The 15,700-nt window shown below is 35.9% G+C and overlaps 1 protein-coding gene across 6 annotated transcripts in view; it reads left to right on the top strand.

Moving 5' to 3' along the window:
- HERC4 (HECT and RLD domain containing E3 ubiquitin protein ligase 4) overlaps nucleotides 1-15,700 on the top strand; it is a 159,303-nt gene that overhangs the window by 29,281 nt on the left and 114,322 nt on the right. For all 6 annotated transcript variants that reach the window (XM_058436290.1, XM_032138389.2, XM_032138404.2 and 3 more), the window contains 4 exons: nucleotides 772-931; nucleotides 7,153-7,229; nucleotides 11,470-11,691; nucleotides 12,797-12,888. In XM_058436290.1, coding sequence (XP_058292273.1) covers nucleotides 772-931; nucleotides 7,153-7,229; nucleotides 11,470-11,691; nucleotides 12,797-12,888 — 551 coding nt within the window. The remainder of the gene's footprint in view (nucleotides 1-771; nucleotides 932-7,152; nucleotides 7,230-11,469; nucleotides 11,692-12,796; nucleotides 12,889-15,700) is intronic.

The following is a 15,700-nucleotide window of genomic DNA, read 5'->3' as shown; positions in this document are numbered from 1 at the left end:
TTTTTTATCTTGAGGCAGGGTCTGGCTCTGTCGCCCAGGCTGGAGTGCAGTGGCATGATCTTGGCTTACTGCAACCTCCATCTCCCAGATTCAAGCGATTCTCCTACTTCAGCCTCCCGAATAGCTGGGATCACAGGCGTGCACCACCACACACCCAGCTAATTTTTGTATTTTTAGTAGAGATGGGGTTTCACCGTTTTGGCCAGGCTGGTCTTGAACTCCTGACCTAAAGCGATCCACCCTCCTTGGCCTCCCAAAATGCTGGTATTATGGGCGTGAGCCAGCACACCGTGCCTATTTCCTTAATTTCAGAATCACTTCACGGCAGCATATACATTGTAATATATGTGTCAGTTTTGATCTTATTGTTAAAATCAAGCAGCCCAGGTTATTTAAACGATTTCTTCTTCTTTTTTTTCACCTGGACTCTTTTATTAGTAATAGATTTCAATAGAAGGTACATTCTGAGAGAATCTTTATAAACCCTTAACTTCTTCCCAAAATGTTCAGGTCACTTAATATTCTGAGTTGATTATGCCCTATGATATATTTATCTGTGGTTTACCACAATGAGAATTACGTATGGAACATATTTGTTGAATAGTTCAAAATAACTGGTTATATCTAGTGTGTGTTTAAGCATTTCTTTAGCTTGTTTGTATAAAATGAAGAATGTGTTTTGTTCTTATTGGAAGTTCAAAACTAGAATGCGGTATCTTTTTCCTTGATTTCTATACTAGAATGCAATATTTCTCTTCTTGATTTCTGTAGAGCAGGTTGTTGCCCTGGATGCCCAAAATATCGTAGCTGTTTCATGTGGAGAAGCTCATACGTTAGCGCTAAATGACAAAGGCCAGGTGTATGCTTGGGGTCTCGATTCTGATGGACAGCTTGGCCTGCTAGGATCAGAGGAATGCATCAGAGTACCCAGGTAACAAAGGTGACCAGAAAGAGGTCCTTGACAATCTTTTAAAATAAATTTGTTAATCTAAATCGTTCTGCTTATCTTTGGGCATGTAAGAGTTGACATCTCATTATTTCTCCCGTTTGAGTCCTTTGATAAGAGTTTGGTTCTTGCTTATGATGTTGATTGAGCTATTGATTGGTTTGCCATTTTTATATACTCTATATTTTCTCTATAATCAATAGAATTTATGTTTGTAAAAAAAGGATAGGGAATTCTTGCTTCATTACAAATTTTTTTAGTGGGTTATACTAATTTAAACTACTACTATCTTGAGTATTCCTGCTATTGAAATATTTATTAAATATTGGTTTGTTGAATGTTTTTCACTAACTTGTCTTTTTTTTAGCCTTTATTGTTTCTGTTGAATATAGAAGTCCAACATGCTTACTGTAAAAAGAATTCAGTCACTTTCCACTTTTTACATAGCAGTGACCACAATTTAATTAATTCATCATATAATTATTTCACAATTAAAAAATAAGCAGTGCCTCATCAATGTTTTAGTCTTACACGGTTACATAGGGCATAATCGTTTTTTGTTTGTTTGTTTCTGAGACGGAGTTTTGCACTGTTGCCCGGGCTGGAGTGCAATAGTGTGATCTCAGCTCACTGCAACCTCCACCTACCGGTTTCAAGCGATTCACCTGCCTCAGCCTCCCGAGTAGCTGGGATCACAGGCGCCCACCACCAGGCCCAGCTAATTTTTTGTATTTTTAGTAGAGATGGGGTTTCACCATGTTGGCCAGGCTGGTCTCGAACTCCTGACCTCGAGATCTGCTCACTTTGGCCTCCCAAAGTACTCATGATTATAGGCTTGAGGCACTGTGCCTGGCTAATCATTGTTTTAATATTAAAAACTCTAACAGCATGAATTACATAGGTAAAAATATACAGATTTCAGTATTCAGTTTATTTTAGGTACATAAATAATACATTAACTTATACTTAGTTTAAAAATTTACACAAATTCTGACCTCTTTAAACTCTTTTGTTCTTTTTCCTAGTAATAGTAATTCTTATAGAACAGGATTTTAAATTTAAGATTTTTAAAAAATTGTGTTTAGGATGAAAAGAGATTTGCATGTTAGATCTTCTGAGTCAGTATTCTCAAAACCATGATTCATGGCAAAACTTTCTAGTTTCCTTTATTTTTACTCTACCAGTCTGATGATTCTCATACTTAAACTTTTGTTGCTGTTCACTTTTAAGGGACTTTAGTCAGTAATACATAGGTAAATAATAAATGGAAAGAAAGTTAATTATAAGGAGAGAATTTTATTATGTATAAAATTTATGTGAGCGTTGTGCAATAATAACTATGAACCTGGATGGGGACCTGAAAGAGAATTTACTTGAGTTCTTTGGTTTAAACATCTTTATTTTTGTATCCTCAACATCTGTATTAACTTTAACCTGTATGTTAAGGTATTTCTGCTTTTCATCCTTCTCAGTTTTTCAAAATTTTATGGCTTGATCTGATTTGTTGTAACATATACATAGTTTTTACTGATATTACCAGGTTTTAAAGGGCCATTTAGTATTTCAGTGGAAATGTTTTTTTATAAAAGGAAGAGTGCCAAGTGAGTTTTAGTTTTAATTTCAGTACCAAATCATTTTTTAGATGTAAGGCTTTTTCTAGGTGGCTTAGAGATGTCAGCCAGCTTTGTAAATTTTACATATAGTATCTATAAACAGATTTCTAAAAATTGGTGTTTATAGATTTTTGTTTGTTTGTTTTTTGTGACAAGGTCTCACTGTGTCACCCAGGCTGGTGTGCAGTGGCATGCTCACAGCTCACTGCAGCCTCGACCTCCTGGGCACAAGCCATCCTCCCACCACAGCCTCCCTAGTAGGTGCGACTATAGGCATGCACCACTATGCTTGGCCAATTTTGTATTTTTTGTAGAGACGGAGTTTCACCATGTTGCCCAGCCGGTCTCGAATTCCTGGACTCAAGGGATTCACCAGCTTTGGCCTCCCAAAGTGTTGAGATTACAGGCATGAGCCACTGTGTCCTGCCTAGTGTTTGTAGATTTTTGTAAGAGTAATCAGAATAGGCTGGGTGTGGTGGCTCATGCCTGTAATCCCAGCACTTTGGGAGGCCGAGGTGGGTGAATCACAAGGTCAGGAGTTCAATACCAGCCTGGCCAAGAAGGTGAAACCCTGTCTCTTCTAAAAATACAAAAAATTAGCCAGGCGGGTGCCTGTAATCCCAGCTACTCGGGAGGCTGAGGCAGAGAATTGCTTGAACCTGGGAGGCGGAGGTTGCAGTGAGCCGAGATTGCACCATTGCACTCCAGCCTGGGCGACAGAGCGAGACTCCATCTCAAAAAATAAAAAGAGTAATCAGAAAAGTGAAGATTCGCATTAGGTTATACTTTTGTGACAACAAAACCCATTTTTTATGCCAATGGATGGATAATATTAAAGAAGAATGTGAAATTAATAATAGGATATAACTGAAACAGTTTGATAATGAATTGTTTCCTAGTTCTAATTTTGTTTTGTTTTGAAGTCACTACTTTGGGAAAGACCAAGTATTTTAAATAGTGTCTGTAGACCTGCATTTCTGGCTAGATTTTAATATAGTATATATATTACACCATTTTATTAAAAATATTAACCCAAATTTTATTACCTTAGTTTAATGTAAGTGGAAATACATAACTTTGCACACAGACTTCAGAAAAATAATTGTTGGCAATAAAGATGTAGTTTATCTTTTAAAAGTTCTGCTTCTTGGACATACACATTAAAAAATTATGGCAAGATAGTATAAGATTATTATTTTTGTGAGTACAGCAATTTCTGGACTATACAAACTAAACATATTTGAATTATTAGCTTGGTCAAAAATACAATTTATTTTCTTGTTATTCATTTTAAAATATATTACAATTCCTGCCTAATTTTAGCATCTGAAAATTTTGAACATTATAGATTAAAAAGAAAAATTAAACAGTAGTTTTTAATAGTATAGACTACATCAGTTGTGAGTCTAAATTTTTCATTTTTTTTAAATCAACTCCCCTATTCTGAGATAAATTTTTCAAAATTGAAATGAGTTGGTGTTAAGATTTTTCTTAAATAACTGGGAAAGTTGTGGCTTCACTGGAAAGTAGAAAATTGGTAATTGTGTTTAATTGCAAAATATTTAATGCTTTAGCTCCTCAAATGTTTAATTACATAATAGAAACTTTTTACTAATCGTTAACATTAGTGGTTGGAATTTTGTCTTCAGAAATATGACTAGCAATGCCTGATTTCTACCTGTATTGCCGCTACGCATTAAGTTGGAAAAACAGAAGAATACAACAGTATATATATTCCATAATTAGTATGCTTTAGCAGAGTCCCAAAGGAAGGGTATATAAATCTTATCTCCAATGCATGTGTGTGTGTATATATTTTTTTAATTTACAAAATTTATTCTGGCTTCTTTTTCTTTTTTTTTTTTTTGAGACGGAATTTCACTCTGTCGCCCAGGCTGGAGTGCAGTGGTGCAATCTTGGCTCACTGCAACCTCTGCCTCCTGGGTTCGAGCCATTCTCCTGCCTCAGCCTCCCAAATAGCTGGGACTACAGGCGCCCGTCACCATGCCCAGTTAATTTTTGTATTTTTAGTAGAGATGGGGTTTCGCTATTTTGGCCAGGCTGGTCTTGAACTCCTGACCTTATGATCTGCTCGCCTCGGCCTCCCAAAGTGCTGGGATTACAGGCTTGAGCCAACATGCCCAGCCTTTCTTTTGCTTTTCTGTTCAGTGTATTTGAATCTTCAAAAATTAGAAATGATTAAACACATTATCTTTTTTATGTGACAAAGGGATTACTTTTGATGAGTTCTAACAAATTTATTTAATTATTTTCTAATTTATCTCTTTAGGAAAAATGGAACATGGGAAGCTTTGTTTTACCATTCACAGTATTTTTTAATTTCTAAAAGCTAAAACAAAGAAAACAAAGCCAATATCCCCCATTCTTCAGGGTATTAATACATTTATATGAAGATGAAAGGGGATAGTTTTTTCTTTAACGCAGTAATGACACAGAAGAATGTATTTCTGGTTTCTGTAGTATATAATAGCAAAAGATATTAGCATTTATGTGTATTACAAGCCTTAGGTTAGTATTTTGGAAAGGAGAGTAACTGAGTATAAATTGCTATGCAAATTTAGAAAATTTTTGGCAAATTGTATGACTATTACTAAAGTCTCCAAGACCTTACAAATGTATTTATCCTTTAACAGTATATTCATTACATACCATTAATTAGGCACTATAGTAGGTACCAGGCATTATCATGGGTGTAAGACACATAGTCTGCCTTCACAGAACTTACTGTTTAGCAGAGGAGACAAATATTAAATGAATAGGTACCTGTGGTTAGTAGTGATAAATGCTCTGAAGGAAAAAACATACAGTACTGTGAGAATGTAGTATTTTGAAATGTTTCATTTGCAAAATTGTACTTGATACCTGGAATAGTGTTTTTTTTTTTCCTGAAATAATATGCTGAACAGGTCAATGTATCATCTGCCTAGTATGCATAAGCAATAACAGTAAATGTTTAGTAATTTGAGTGCAGTTGTGTATGTTCATGTATTTTTTATTCCTTACTGTTTGCATTGCCAGTGTTTGATTTTGCTATTTCAAAGAAATGGCATTTTGTTAAGTTTGAAAATTTGAAGGTGCATTGGATCCTGCTAATTTGTTGGATTCTGCTAAATTGTAGCAGTACAGCTTTCAATTTTTGTAGTTAAGAGCATAACTTCACTAAATAAAAATATTTTTAATACAATAATATGGAATCAGAGTAACTCTCCTTTTTCCTGCTCAAAATTTGATTTGTTGAAGCTGCCTCCTGAAAATCATGTGTGTCGACTCTCTGGTCAGAATTTGCTCTGGACTCTCTTATGGCAGAATCAGGTCAGGTGACAGTATCAGGTAAAGGGAAATAAGAAACATATTGTGTACCTCCCCATCCCCTGTTTTTTCTTTTCTTTCTTTTTTCTTTTTTTTCTTTCCTTTTTTGTTTTTTTTTTTTTTTGTGACAGGGTCTTACTCTATCGCCCATTCTGGAGTGCAACGGTGTGATCTTGGCTCACTGCAGCCTCTGCCTCCCGGGTCCAAGTCATTTGCCTGCCTCAGCTTCCTGAGTAGCTGGGACTACAGTGTGCCACCACACCTGGCTAATTTTGTGTGTGTGTGTGTATTTTCAGTAGAGACAGGGTTTCACCAAGTTGGCCAGCCTGGTCTTGAACTCCTGACTGACCTCAAGTAATCCGCCTACCTTGGTCTCCAAAAGTGCTAGGATTACAGTAACCCACCTGTAATCCGCATCTGGCATCCCCCTTTTTTTTCTTGAAAACATTCATTCAGGAAAACAGCAACATGACCAGGCAAAGGGAAAAAACCAGTGGAGATGCTGGGATGGTTGATGTACATGCAAAGTTAATTGAGTTTTGTAATGTTTTAAAAATGAGCCTTTAAAATTGCGTTGTGGTAAAACAAAACTCAGGAAAGGGGGGAGAAATTATGAAAGTATAAGGACAAAATACAAGAGAGAAGAAAATAAGACTTAACATATTAGTAATGATTGTTGTAACTGTGAATTGAGTAAATTTCCCGAGTAAAAAAATTGAATGTCCCTGATGTAGACGTAAAGCAAAAGGATAGCTTGTAAGGAATAGGTTTCATAATTTGAGAGTTGGTAGAACATATAAGAATCCCTGTTGGTTCTTAAGAAACCTGATAAAGGAGAACATACATTAAACTAGGCAAAACACCAATTTTAGACAAATTAGATAATGTGCGTTTGCTTTCCAGATGTATTGCCAAGTTTCTAACTGTAAGCTGATGATTTAAAAATACATTTTTATAATGAAAGAAAATATCTGAATTATAAGAGCACTCTGAGGAGTACTTGAGGTATGAGTATAGCTCACTTTGCTTAAATACTGTCTTTCCAAGATGTGTTCTTATCACCCCTTTTAATTTTATTTTTTTGTATCTAGCTCTTGTTTACTGATTTTAGCATAAATTTTTGGTACGCTAAAATTGAGCTTGTATGAAAAAAAATATGACCTATGTGCATATAGTAGGCCATCAATAAATAACATAAATAACATTCAAGATCAATTTGTTAAATGGAATTAACTGGTCTTGATCTGTCTTATTCTTTTCTAGAAATATTAAAAGTTTGTCAGATATCCAGATCGTACAAGTTGCTTGTGGTTACTATCATTCACTTGCACTTTCTAAAGGTAAGCATTAGTTTTTATTTTATTTCTCTTCAATTTTATTACTTGGTACTTTTTTGATTGTGCATATAGTTCTCCAACTTTGCTCACCTTTCTGCAAGATTGCCCTGGTTCTTGATCCTTTTCATTTCCATATAACTTTTAGAATTAGCTTGTTAGTCTGTACACACACACACACACACACACACACACTGCTAGGAATTTGATTGGGATTTCATTGTCTCTATAAATCAATTCAAGGAAAATCTTTACAATATTGAACCTTTCAATTCTAGAACACGGTATATTTGTCCATTTAAGTCTCCCTTTAATTTTTTCCATTAGCATTTTGTTTTCCCTGGACAGGTCTTATACACCTTCGATTAGACTTTCCCCTAGGTATTTGATTTTTTGTTGTTGTGAATGGTGTCATTTTTTGTTTATTATATAGACATGAAATTGATTTTTGTGTCTGTTTATTAAACAGTTAAAAACTCTTCATAGCTGCAACTGTGGAAGATTGCTTCCCCAATCTCATTTAATCTCATAGATGAACTTTCTATGCATAGAAATAAAGAAGGCTAAACATCATATTTATTAGCTTTGTTTGCATTCCTCTTTTACCAGTTTAACTTACTAGTATCCTAGCTAAGAATTGGAACATGGGCTAGTAAAGAATCTGCCATATGTATATTTTTTACCATTAAAATAAATAGGTTTGCTGGGCGTGGTGGCTCACGCCTGTAATCCCAGCACTTTGGGAGGCCGAGATGGGCAGATCACCTGAGTTCAGGAGTTCAAGACCAGCCTGGCCAACATGGTAAAACCCTGTCCGTACTAAAAATACAAAAAATTAGCCAGGCGTGGTGGCACGCACCTATAGTCCCAGCTACTCTGGAGGCTGAGGCAGGAGAATTGCTTGAACCCGGCAGGTGGAGGTTGCAGTGAGCTAAGATCACGGCACTACACTCCAGCCTGGGCGACAGAGCGAGACTCTGTCTCAGAAAAAAAAACAAAAAAACAAAAAAAAAGAAGAAGAAATAGGTTCCATTTGCTCCATTGTTACTATTTAGTGTTACTATTTAGTGAAGCCTACTACAAATAAAACACTAAGAACCATGGGGAAGCACAGATAAATTAAGAGACAGGTTTAGGGATCATACAGTCTAGTGAAAGAGACAGACATCCAAGTAAATAACTAGTCTGAGGCAGAAAAAAATATGTACTATTTCAGACAAGGTAAAAGTAAAATGCTGTGACAATGATATAATTGTTTCTAATTGATATAATTGGTAACAGTAAGGAGGGGATTAGTATTTGATGCAAGTCTTTAAAGATTTATTAAAGATTAATTTTTTTATTAATAATTGGAGAAATGTTGAGAAGGACAAGGAGAAATGTTGAGTGGCTAAGGGGGTTATGCTGGTGTAAAGGCATAGAGTTAAGAAAGTGGTGTATTTGAATATTGGCGTGTAGTTTTATGTGGGTGTTGTGAGGGAGTGGGAGACATACTCATAACTTCAGTTTAGGCTGAAATAAAAAGAGAAATCTGTTATAAAGGGCCTTAAATGTCATATTAAGGAATTTGGACTTCTATAGGCAGTTAGGAACATAGAATCTCTGTGTATTCTTTGTTGTTTTGCCAGCTCCTCTTTTGATATTTTGGTAGGTGGATCTAACAAAAATTTAAACTCAAAGGTTTTACTGAGGACAGTTTTTCATATTGACCTTTTTTTGTTGGTTTGTTTGTTTACTCAGCTTTATGGTGTAGGCAATATCTTATTCATTTGCTAAACATTTTTTTTTTTTTTTTTTTTTGAGACGGAGTCTCCTCTGTTGCCCAGGCTGGAGTGCAGTGGCATGATCTCCCCTCACTGCAAGCTCCGCCTCCTGGGTTCACGTCATTCTCTTGCCTCAGGCTCCTGAGTAGCTGGGACTACAGGCGCCTGCCACCACTCCTGGCTAATTTTTTTGCATTTTTTTTAGTAGAGATGGAGTTTCACTGTGTTAGCCAGGATGGTCTCGATCTCCTGACCTGGTGATCCTCCTGCCTCAGCCTCCCAAAGTGCTGGGATTACAGGCGTGAGCCACCGCGCCCAGCTGCTAAACATTTTTTAGAGCCCTTAGTATGAATTAGGCATACTACATTATACAGTAATAAGCAGTATACTACTTACTAGCCCTCGTGATATAGTCATTCAAATAATGATATAATTACATACTATGATAAGGGCTATAAAGAAAAACTTTAGGGTATTTAGAACATAGGACAGCGGTACTGACGTAATCTGGGAGATCAGGGAAGGAAGGCTCATGCTGGGAGAGAGTTGAAATGAACTGGACAAAGATGAGGGAAAGGTTTAGGTAGAGAGAACAGCGAGTGTGTGAGAACTGGCCATTGGAGAATATAAAGGAAGGCAATATGGCTAGAGTATAGTGAGTGACTGATATGAGAAGAGATTGGAAACATAGGTAGATCATACAGCACCTTATAGGCCTTGTTTAAAGTGTTTATCCCAAGAGCAATGAGAAAGCACTGAAATATATTTTTTGGGGTGAGCAATATTATCAAATCTGCATTTTTATAGTATCTCTATGCATGTATACAAAGGTCTATTTATATGTGCATAGAACATTTCTTGAAGGACTTACCAGTAATTGGTAAGAGTGGTTGTCCCAGGCTGGGTGCGGTAACTCAAGCCTGTAATCTTAGCACTTTGGGAGGCCAAGGTGGGCAGATCAGTAGGTCAGGAGTTCGAGACCAGCTTGGCCAACATGGTGAAACCCCGTCTCTACTAAAAATATTAAAAAAAAATTAGCCAGTCATGGTGGCACGTGCCTGTAATCCCAGCTACTCAGAAGGCTGAGGCAGGAGAATCATTTGAACCTGGGAGATGGAGGTTGCAATGAGCGAAGATTGCTCCACTGCACTCCAACCTGGGCGACAGAGCGAGACTCTGTCTCAAAAAAAAAAAAAAAAAAGAGTAGTTGTCTCTTGAAAGAGGAACCAGGATTCTGATTTTTTTTGGAAGGAAGCTTACTATTAAGTGTGTGCTATTTTGTAGTTTCAATTTTTAAAAAATCAGTTATTAGTGTATCAGTTATTTAGTGCCAGTTGTTAGTTTAATAAAAGGATGTCTAAAGTTGCAAATTACGATAGCAATATGGGAGCGAAAGTGACAGGCAGGGAAAACTATTATAGGAATCAGTTAAGATGGTGAGGACTGGATCTATTTGCCATATTTTTCTTTCCTTTTTTTTTTTTTTTTTTTTGAGACTGAGTCTCGCTCTGTCGCCCAAGCTGGAGTGCAGTGGCGCAATCTCGGCTCACTGCAAGCTCCGCCTCCCAGGTTCACGCCATTCTCCTGCCTCAGTCTCTCCAAGTTGCTGGGACTACAGGCGCCTGCCACCACGCCCGGCTAATTTTTTGTATTTTTTTAGTAGAGACGGGGTTTCACCATGGTCTCGATTTCCTGACCTCGTGATCCGCCCGCCTCGGCCTCCCAAAGTGCTGGGATTACAAGCGTGAGCCACCGCGCCCGGCCCGTATTTTTCTTTAGAAAGAAAACTGTATGTAAATTTTGGTGATATATGATAGACTGGATATGTGTGAAGTTAAAAAAAAAAGAGAGAGAGAGGAGTATTAAGGAAGACTCCCTAGGTTTATAATTTTTGCTACTGAGTCACTTACGATGTTATTTACCAAAATGGGGAACACTGGAAAGAGGTCCAGGGAAGTAGGATGGGAGTCATGAATTCAGTCTGGGGCATCCTAAGTTACAAGTTCCTTTGAAATTTCCTAGTGTCAGGTAAACAATGGGTTATGTGGGTTTTTTGCTCAGGAGAAGTTTGGGCTAGTGATAAAATTTGGAATGTGATCAGCAGATAGTTACTAAAGTTTGAGCTTGAATGAGTGCCTCTTGGGAGAAACTATAAAATAAAAATGAGACTTGAGGAATATTAAAAGGAGACTGTTGAGGGGCATAAGGAAATGAGATTACTCCTTGTTATGTGACTCACCTGTTCATCTGTGTAGTCCATCAAACTTAAAGTGTACTAATACTGAATGTTCTTCTAGGTAGTAGTATATGTTCATGTAAAAAATAAGCATAATTGCTAAAAATAATATTTATATTCTTTTGATGATAGGCAGAATGTCCCAAAATAATATTCTTTATATGAAATTTGAAATGAAATGATTATTTTCAAATTAAATTTTTTGCATGTTAGAAAAATGGTTAATTTTTCCATTACTGTTTTACAGCAAGTGAAGTCTTCTGTTGGGGACAGAATAAATATGGCCAGTTGGGTTTAGGTACTGACTGTAAAAAGCAAACTTCACCGCAGCTGCTTAAGTCTTTGGTTGGAATCCCTTTCATGCAAGTTGCAGCAGGAGGAGCCCATAGTTTTGTACTCACCCTTTCTGGAGCTATCTTTGGATGGGGACGCAACAAATTTGGTCAGCTAGGTCTTAATGATGAAAATGGTAGGTTCTCATTATGTATAGTTTAAGTGTACTTTTTGAAAGAGATGACCTTTTGAGATAGATCAGTGATTCTTAGTGTAAGAGAGAAATGTATCTTCCCTGGTATAGAGGTGGGGATGAGATGTTATTTAAAAATTCCATTTGGGGAATGCAGTGGGAAGATACAAAATATCCTTTTTTCATTAAAGAACTATAAAAAGTATATCTGGACAAAATCTTTAGTATTGGATGTTTATTAAAAGACAATTGAAAAACATTACTTCAAATTGTTAATCCATTATTGGCCACTGTTAGTGGAAAAAAGCTGTAAAATTATTCTGGGGCAGTAACATGAAGTGTTAATCTTTGAGTTTTTCAAGGAAATACTTAAATGATTTGGGTTGTTAAATTAATTTTTGGTTGGGCTTCACTTTTAACATTGATGCTAAAGTCTTAAAAATAAACATTTTGAATTTGAAAAAATTATAACTGAAACAAGTTGGGATCTTGGAACTTATTTTTCATGATTACATTGAGTTGAATGCCAGTATTTGACTTACAAAAGCTAATTTCTTATAGTTCAGTATAATTGTAATGACTGAAATGGACAAAAGTGAGTTGTTAATCTAGTAACAACTAGTAATGATAAGCAAACAATACTTTCAGAAAGAATTAAAGAATACCTTGTTTTACATAAGAAAAATATGTCATATTAGGATATCATGTATCTTTTCTGCTACAAAACAGCCTAAAGTACATTTTTTTTTCCAGGCTTTTAAGTAGGATCCTGTGGGTATAACTATCATGAAGTGAATGTAAAGAATGATGTTTATATGTGGAAAATTAGAAGCAGTTAGATAATTTTGAAATTTCTTGATTGCTGAGTCCTTTGCAGACTGGCATATTGGCTGTTTAGCACTTAACTCTTTAAGTCCCTCCTTTATCACAATAGTATGGATAGGCCTGGGAACCCTACTTATTAAGCTTGTACTACAAAATCATCGAAATCATAGCTAAAATTATTTAGTCACAACCATCTGCTGAGCTTGGGAAGCTGTAGAGGAAACACATCTAGACGAGTTTTAATTTTTAAAATACTATTAACATCTCTTGTTGGAATTTTCAGATAGGTATGTTCCTAATTTACTAAAGTCACTAAGATCTCAGAAAATAGTTTATATTTGTTGTGGAGAAGATCATACTGCTGCTCTAACCAAGGTATTGTACTTTTAAAACTTCTTTATTATTACTCATCATAGTTCTTTCATAATTAATGAATGTTCTCATGGTATTTCCTCAAGTTTTAACTTGAGTGTTATTGGTATTTCAAATATAATTTATCTGGGAAAAAAAGACTTAGATTATTCTTGAAAAAAATTTACCCTATTTTTCAACTTTGTTTTATGTTATAAAATGTGAATTCTGATATACTATTATATGTGATGATAGTATATTGCTGAATTTCTCAGCTTTATATGAAATACTGCTTAAGTCATATTTGAATAAAATTATTCCATTTTAGTTCATTAGGCTTGCCACGATATATGCATCAAACCCATTTATATCATGTAGCTCAGCCTAATTTGAATGTAGTTTCCATTTGGCTTATAAATACTTCATACAAGCAATAGAGGAGATGAATTTCTCTGTTATTCATAGGCCAAGTATTGTGCAAGCAGTTATAGTGATCACAGTCTTATCAATGGCTTTAACTCTGACCTCTCACTGTCTTGGGTATGTGCCAATTGAGTATCAGTACTGTTTAGTTCTTGAGTGACTAGAAGTTAGATGAAAATGAAAGCATTCAATTAACCTTTACCAGATAATTATTTATTGCAGCCATGTTAATGTAAAGTTTTTCATTGGTCAAATTAGAAACTGGTTAAACTTCTTTATCTTTTTTGGTCTTACATAGTACATAAAATTGGTAAAAAGACATTAATGTCCGGGCACGGAGGCTCATGCCTGTAATCCCAGCACTTTGGGAGGCTGAGGCAGGTGGATCACCTGTGGTCAGGAGTTCAAGACCAGCCTGGCCAACTTGGTGAAACCCTGTCTCTTCTAAAAATACGAAAGTTAGCTGGGCATGGTAGCAGGCACCTATAATCCCAGCTACTCCAGAGGCTGAGGCAGGAGAATCAGTTGAACCCAGGAGGCGGAGTTTGCAGTGAGCCGAGATCGCACCACTGCACTGCAGCCTGGGAGACAGAGTGAGACCTCGTTTCAAAAAAAAAGAGGCATTAACTTCTAATCAGGCTTTAAAATTCTGCATTATATTTCTACTTGGGAATTTTAGCAGGACAATAATTATTCTTCGTTATTGTCAAATATAGTGAACTCAAGGCACTTTTAAAAATATAATGACCAATTATGAAAGTTAATTTTAAAGTATTTTGTAGTACTTGCCTTTTAGGAAGGATTATTATACCTGCCAGTCTTATTATTAGGTTGGCACAAAAGTAATTTCATTTTTTTGCCATTAATGGTAAAAACTGCAATTAATTTTGCACCAACCTAATATCATATTTTATTGATTTTGGCATTCAGATAGCAAATGTAATCACTGAAGTCTTATTTATTCCTGTTGGCAAGTCTTAAATTTTATGTGTCCTTTTTTGTTTTTGGTGTTTGGAAGAAATTTATCAAACTATAAAAAATATCATGTGTGGTATCATTCCAAAAATTAATTTTATGGCAGAAAGACTAACAGTGTTAATGCTTTTCAAATTCAGCCTTTCAGATAACCATTCATCCTAATGTTCTAGGATAAGTAACTTTTTATGTCTGTTTAGTTTTAAGAAATGCTAATTCTCTTAATCTTTTGTATTCCTCTCTCAGAAGATAGTAGCTAGTGACATTTGTTTATTGGAATTTTGGGTGTACATTATTTTTAACAAAATTAGATAGTTGTAAATATCCCCAAAATAGAATAGTTTACTTTCCCTTGATTTAAGTTAAAATACCTGTTCCGTATCCATATGTCTTGCTTTTCTGGAAGAATTTCTTGGAAATAGTAAATAGATTAAGATTGCTTTATGAAGCAGTTTTCTGTACAAAACCTGCCTTAGGAAAGCTGCATTAGGAAAGATTTTAAAACCAACTTTTAAAAATGGAATAAATGGAAAGACATACCATGTTTATAGATACGAGGATACTTCCATAAAGATGTCACATTTTTTTCAAGTTTATTTGCAGATATGTTATGAAAATCACATACAAATACATATTTTGATTTAGCAGTCCCACTTTTAGAAATCTACCCCAAAGATATGAAATTGTGTATGCACAAGACCATTTATTGTGACATTTTAATAGCAAAAGACTAGAAGAAATCCAAATGTCCATGAGTTAAATAAATTGTGGTACATCCCTGTAATGAAGTACAGTGAAGTGTAAAACAGAATGAGGTACTTATGCTGTGGAATGATTTCTAGAATATATTGCTAAGTGAAAAGAGCAAGGTGTATGGAACAGCTGTCTTTTTGTAAGAAAGGGACCAAAATATGAACATATATCATATGCCATGTATGTTTGTTTGTTTTTGTTTTTGTTTTTGGACACGGTCTCACTCTGTCACCCAGGCTGGAGTACAGTGGTGTGATCTTGGCTCACTGCAACCTCTGCCTCCCAGGTTCAAGTGATTCTCATGCCTCAGCCTCCCAAGTAGCTGGGATTATAGGCATACGCCATCACACCTGGCTATTTTTTTGTATTTTTTTGTAGAGATGGGGTTTCATCCTGTTGGCCAAGCTGGTCTTGAACTCCTGACCTCAAGTGATCTTCCCGCCTCTGCCTCCCAGAGTGCTGGGATTACAGTGTGTAATCCTGCACCTGGCCTTATATGTTTTTAAAAATACAATAAATTTAAAATCAATAGCCAGAACAAATGTGCCTTGCCTTACAATTTTTGACTTTGGAATCTAGAAACTGTTACATGTAATTAAAAAGCAAAATTATGGCTGGGCACAGTGGCTCACACCTGTAATCCCAGTGCTTTGAGAGGCCAAGGCAGGCAGATCACGAGGTCAGG

This window comes from Hylobates moloch, unplaced genomic scaffold, assembly GCF_009828535.3.
Source record: "Hylobates moloch isolate HMO894 unplaced genomic scaffold, HMol_V3 SCAFFOLD_3, whole genome shotgun sequence".
NCBI lineage: Eukaryota > Metazoa > Chordata > Mammalia > Primates > Hylobatidae > Hylobates > Hylobates moloch.
This window is presented reverse-complemented; position numbering and strand designations above follow the sequence as displayed.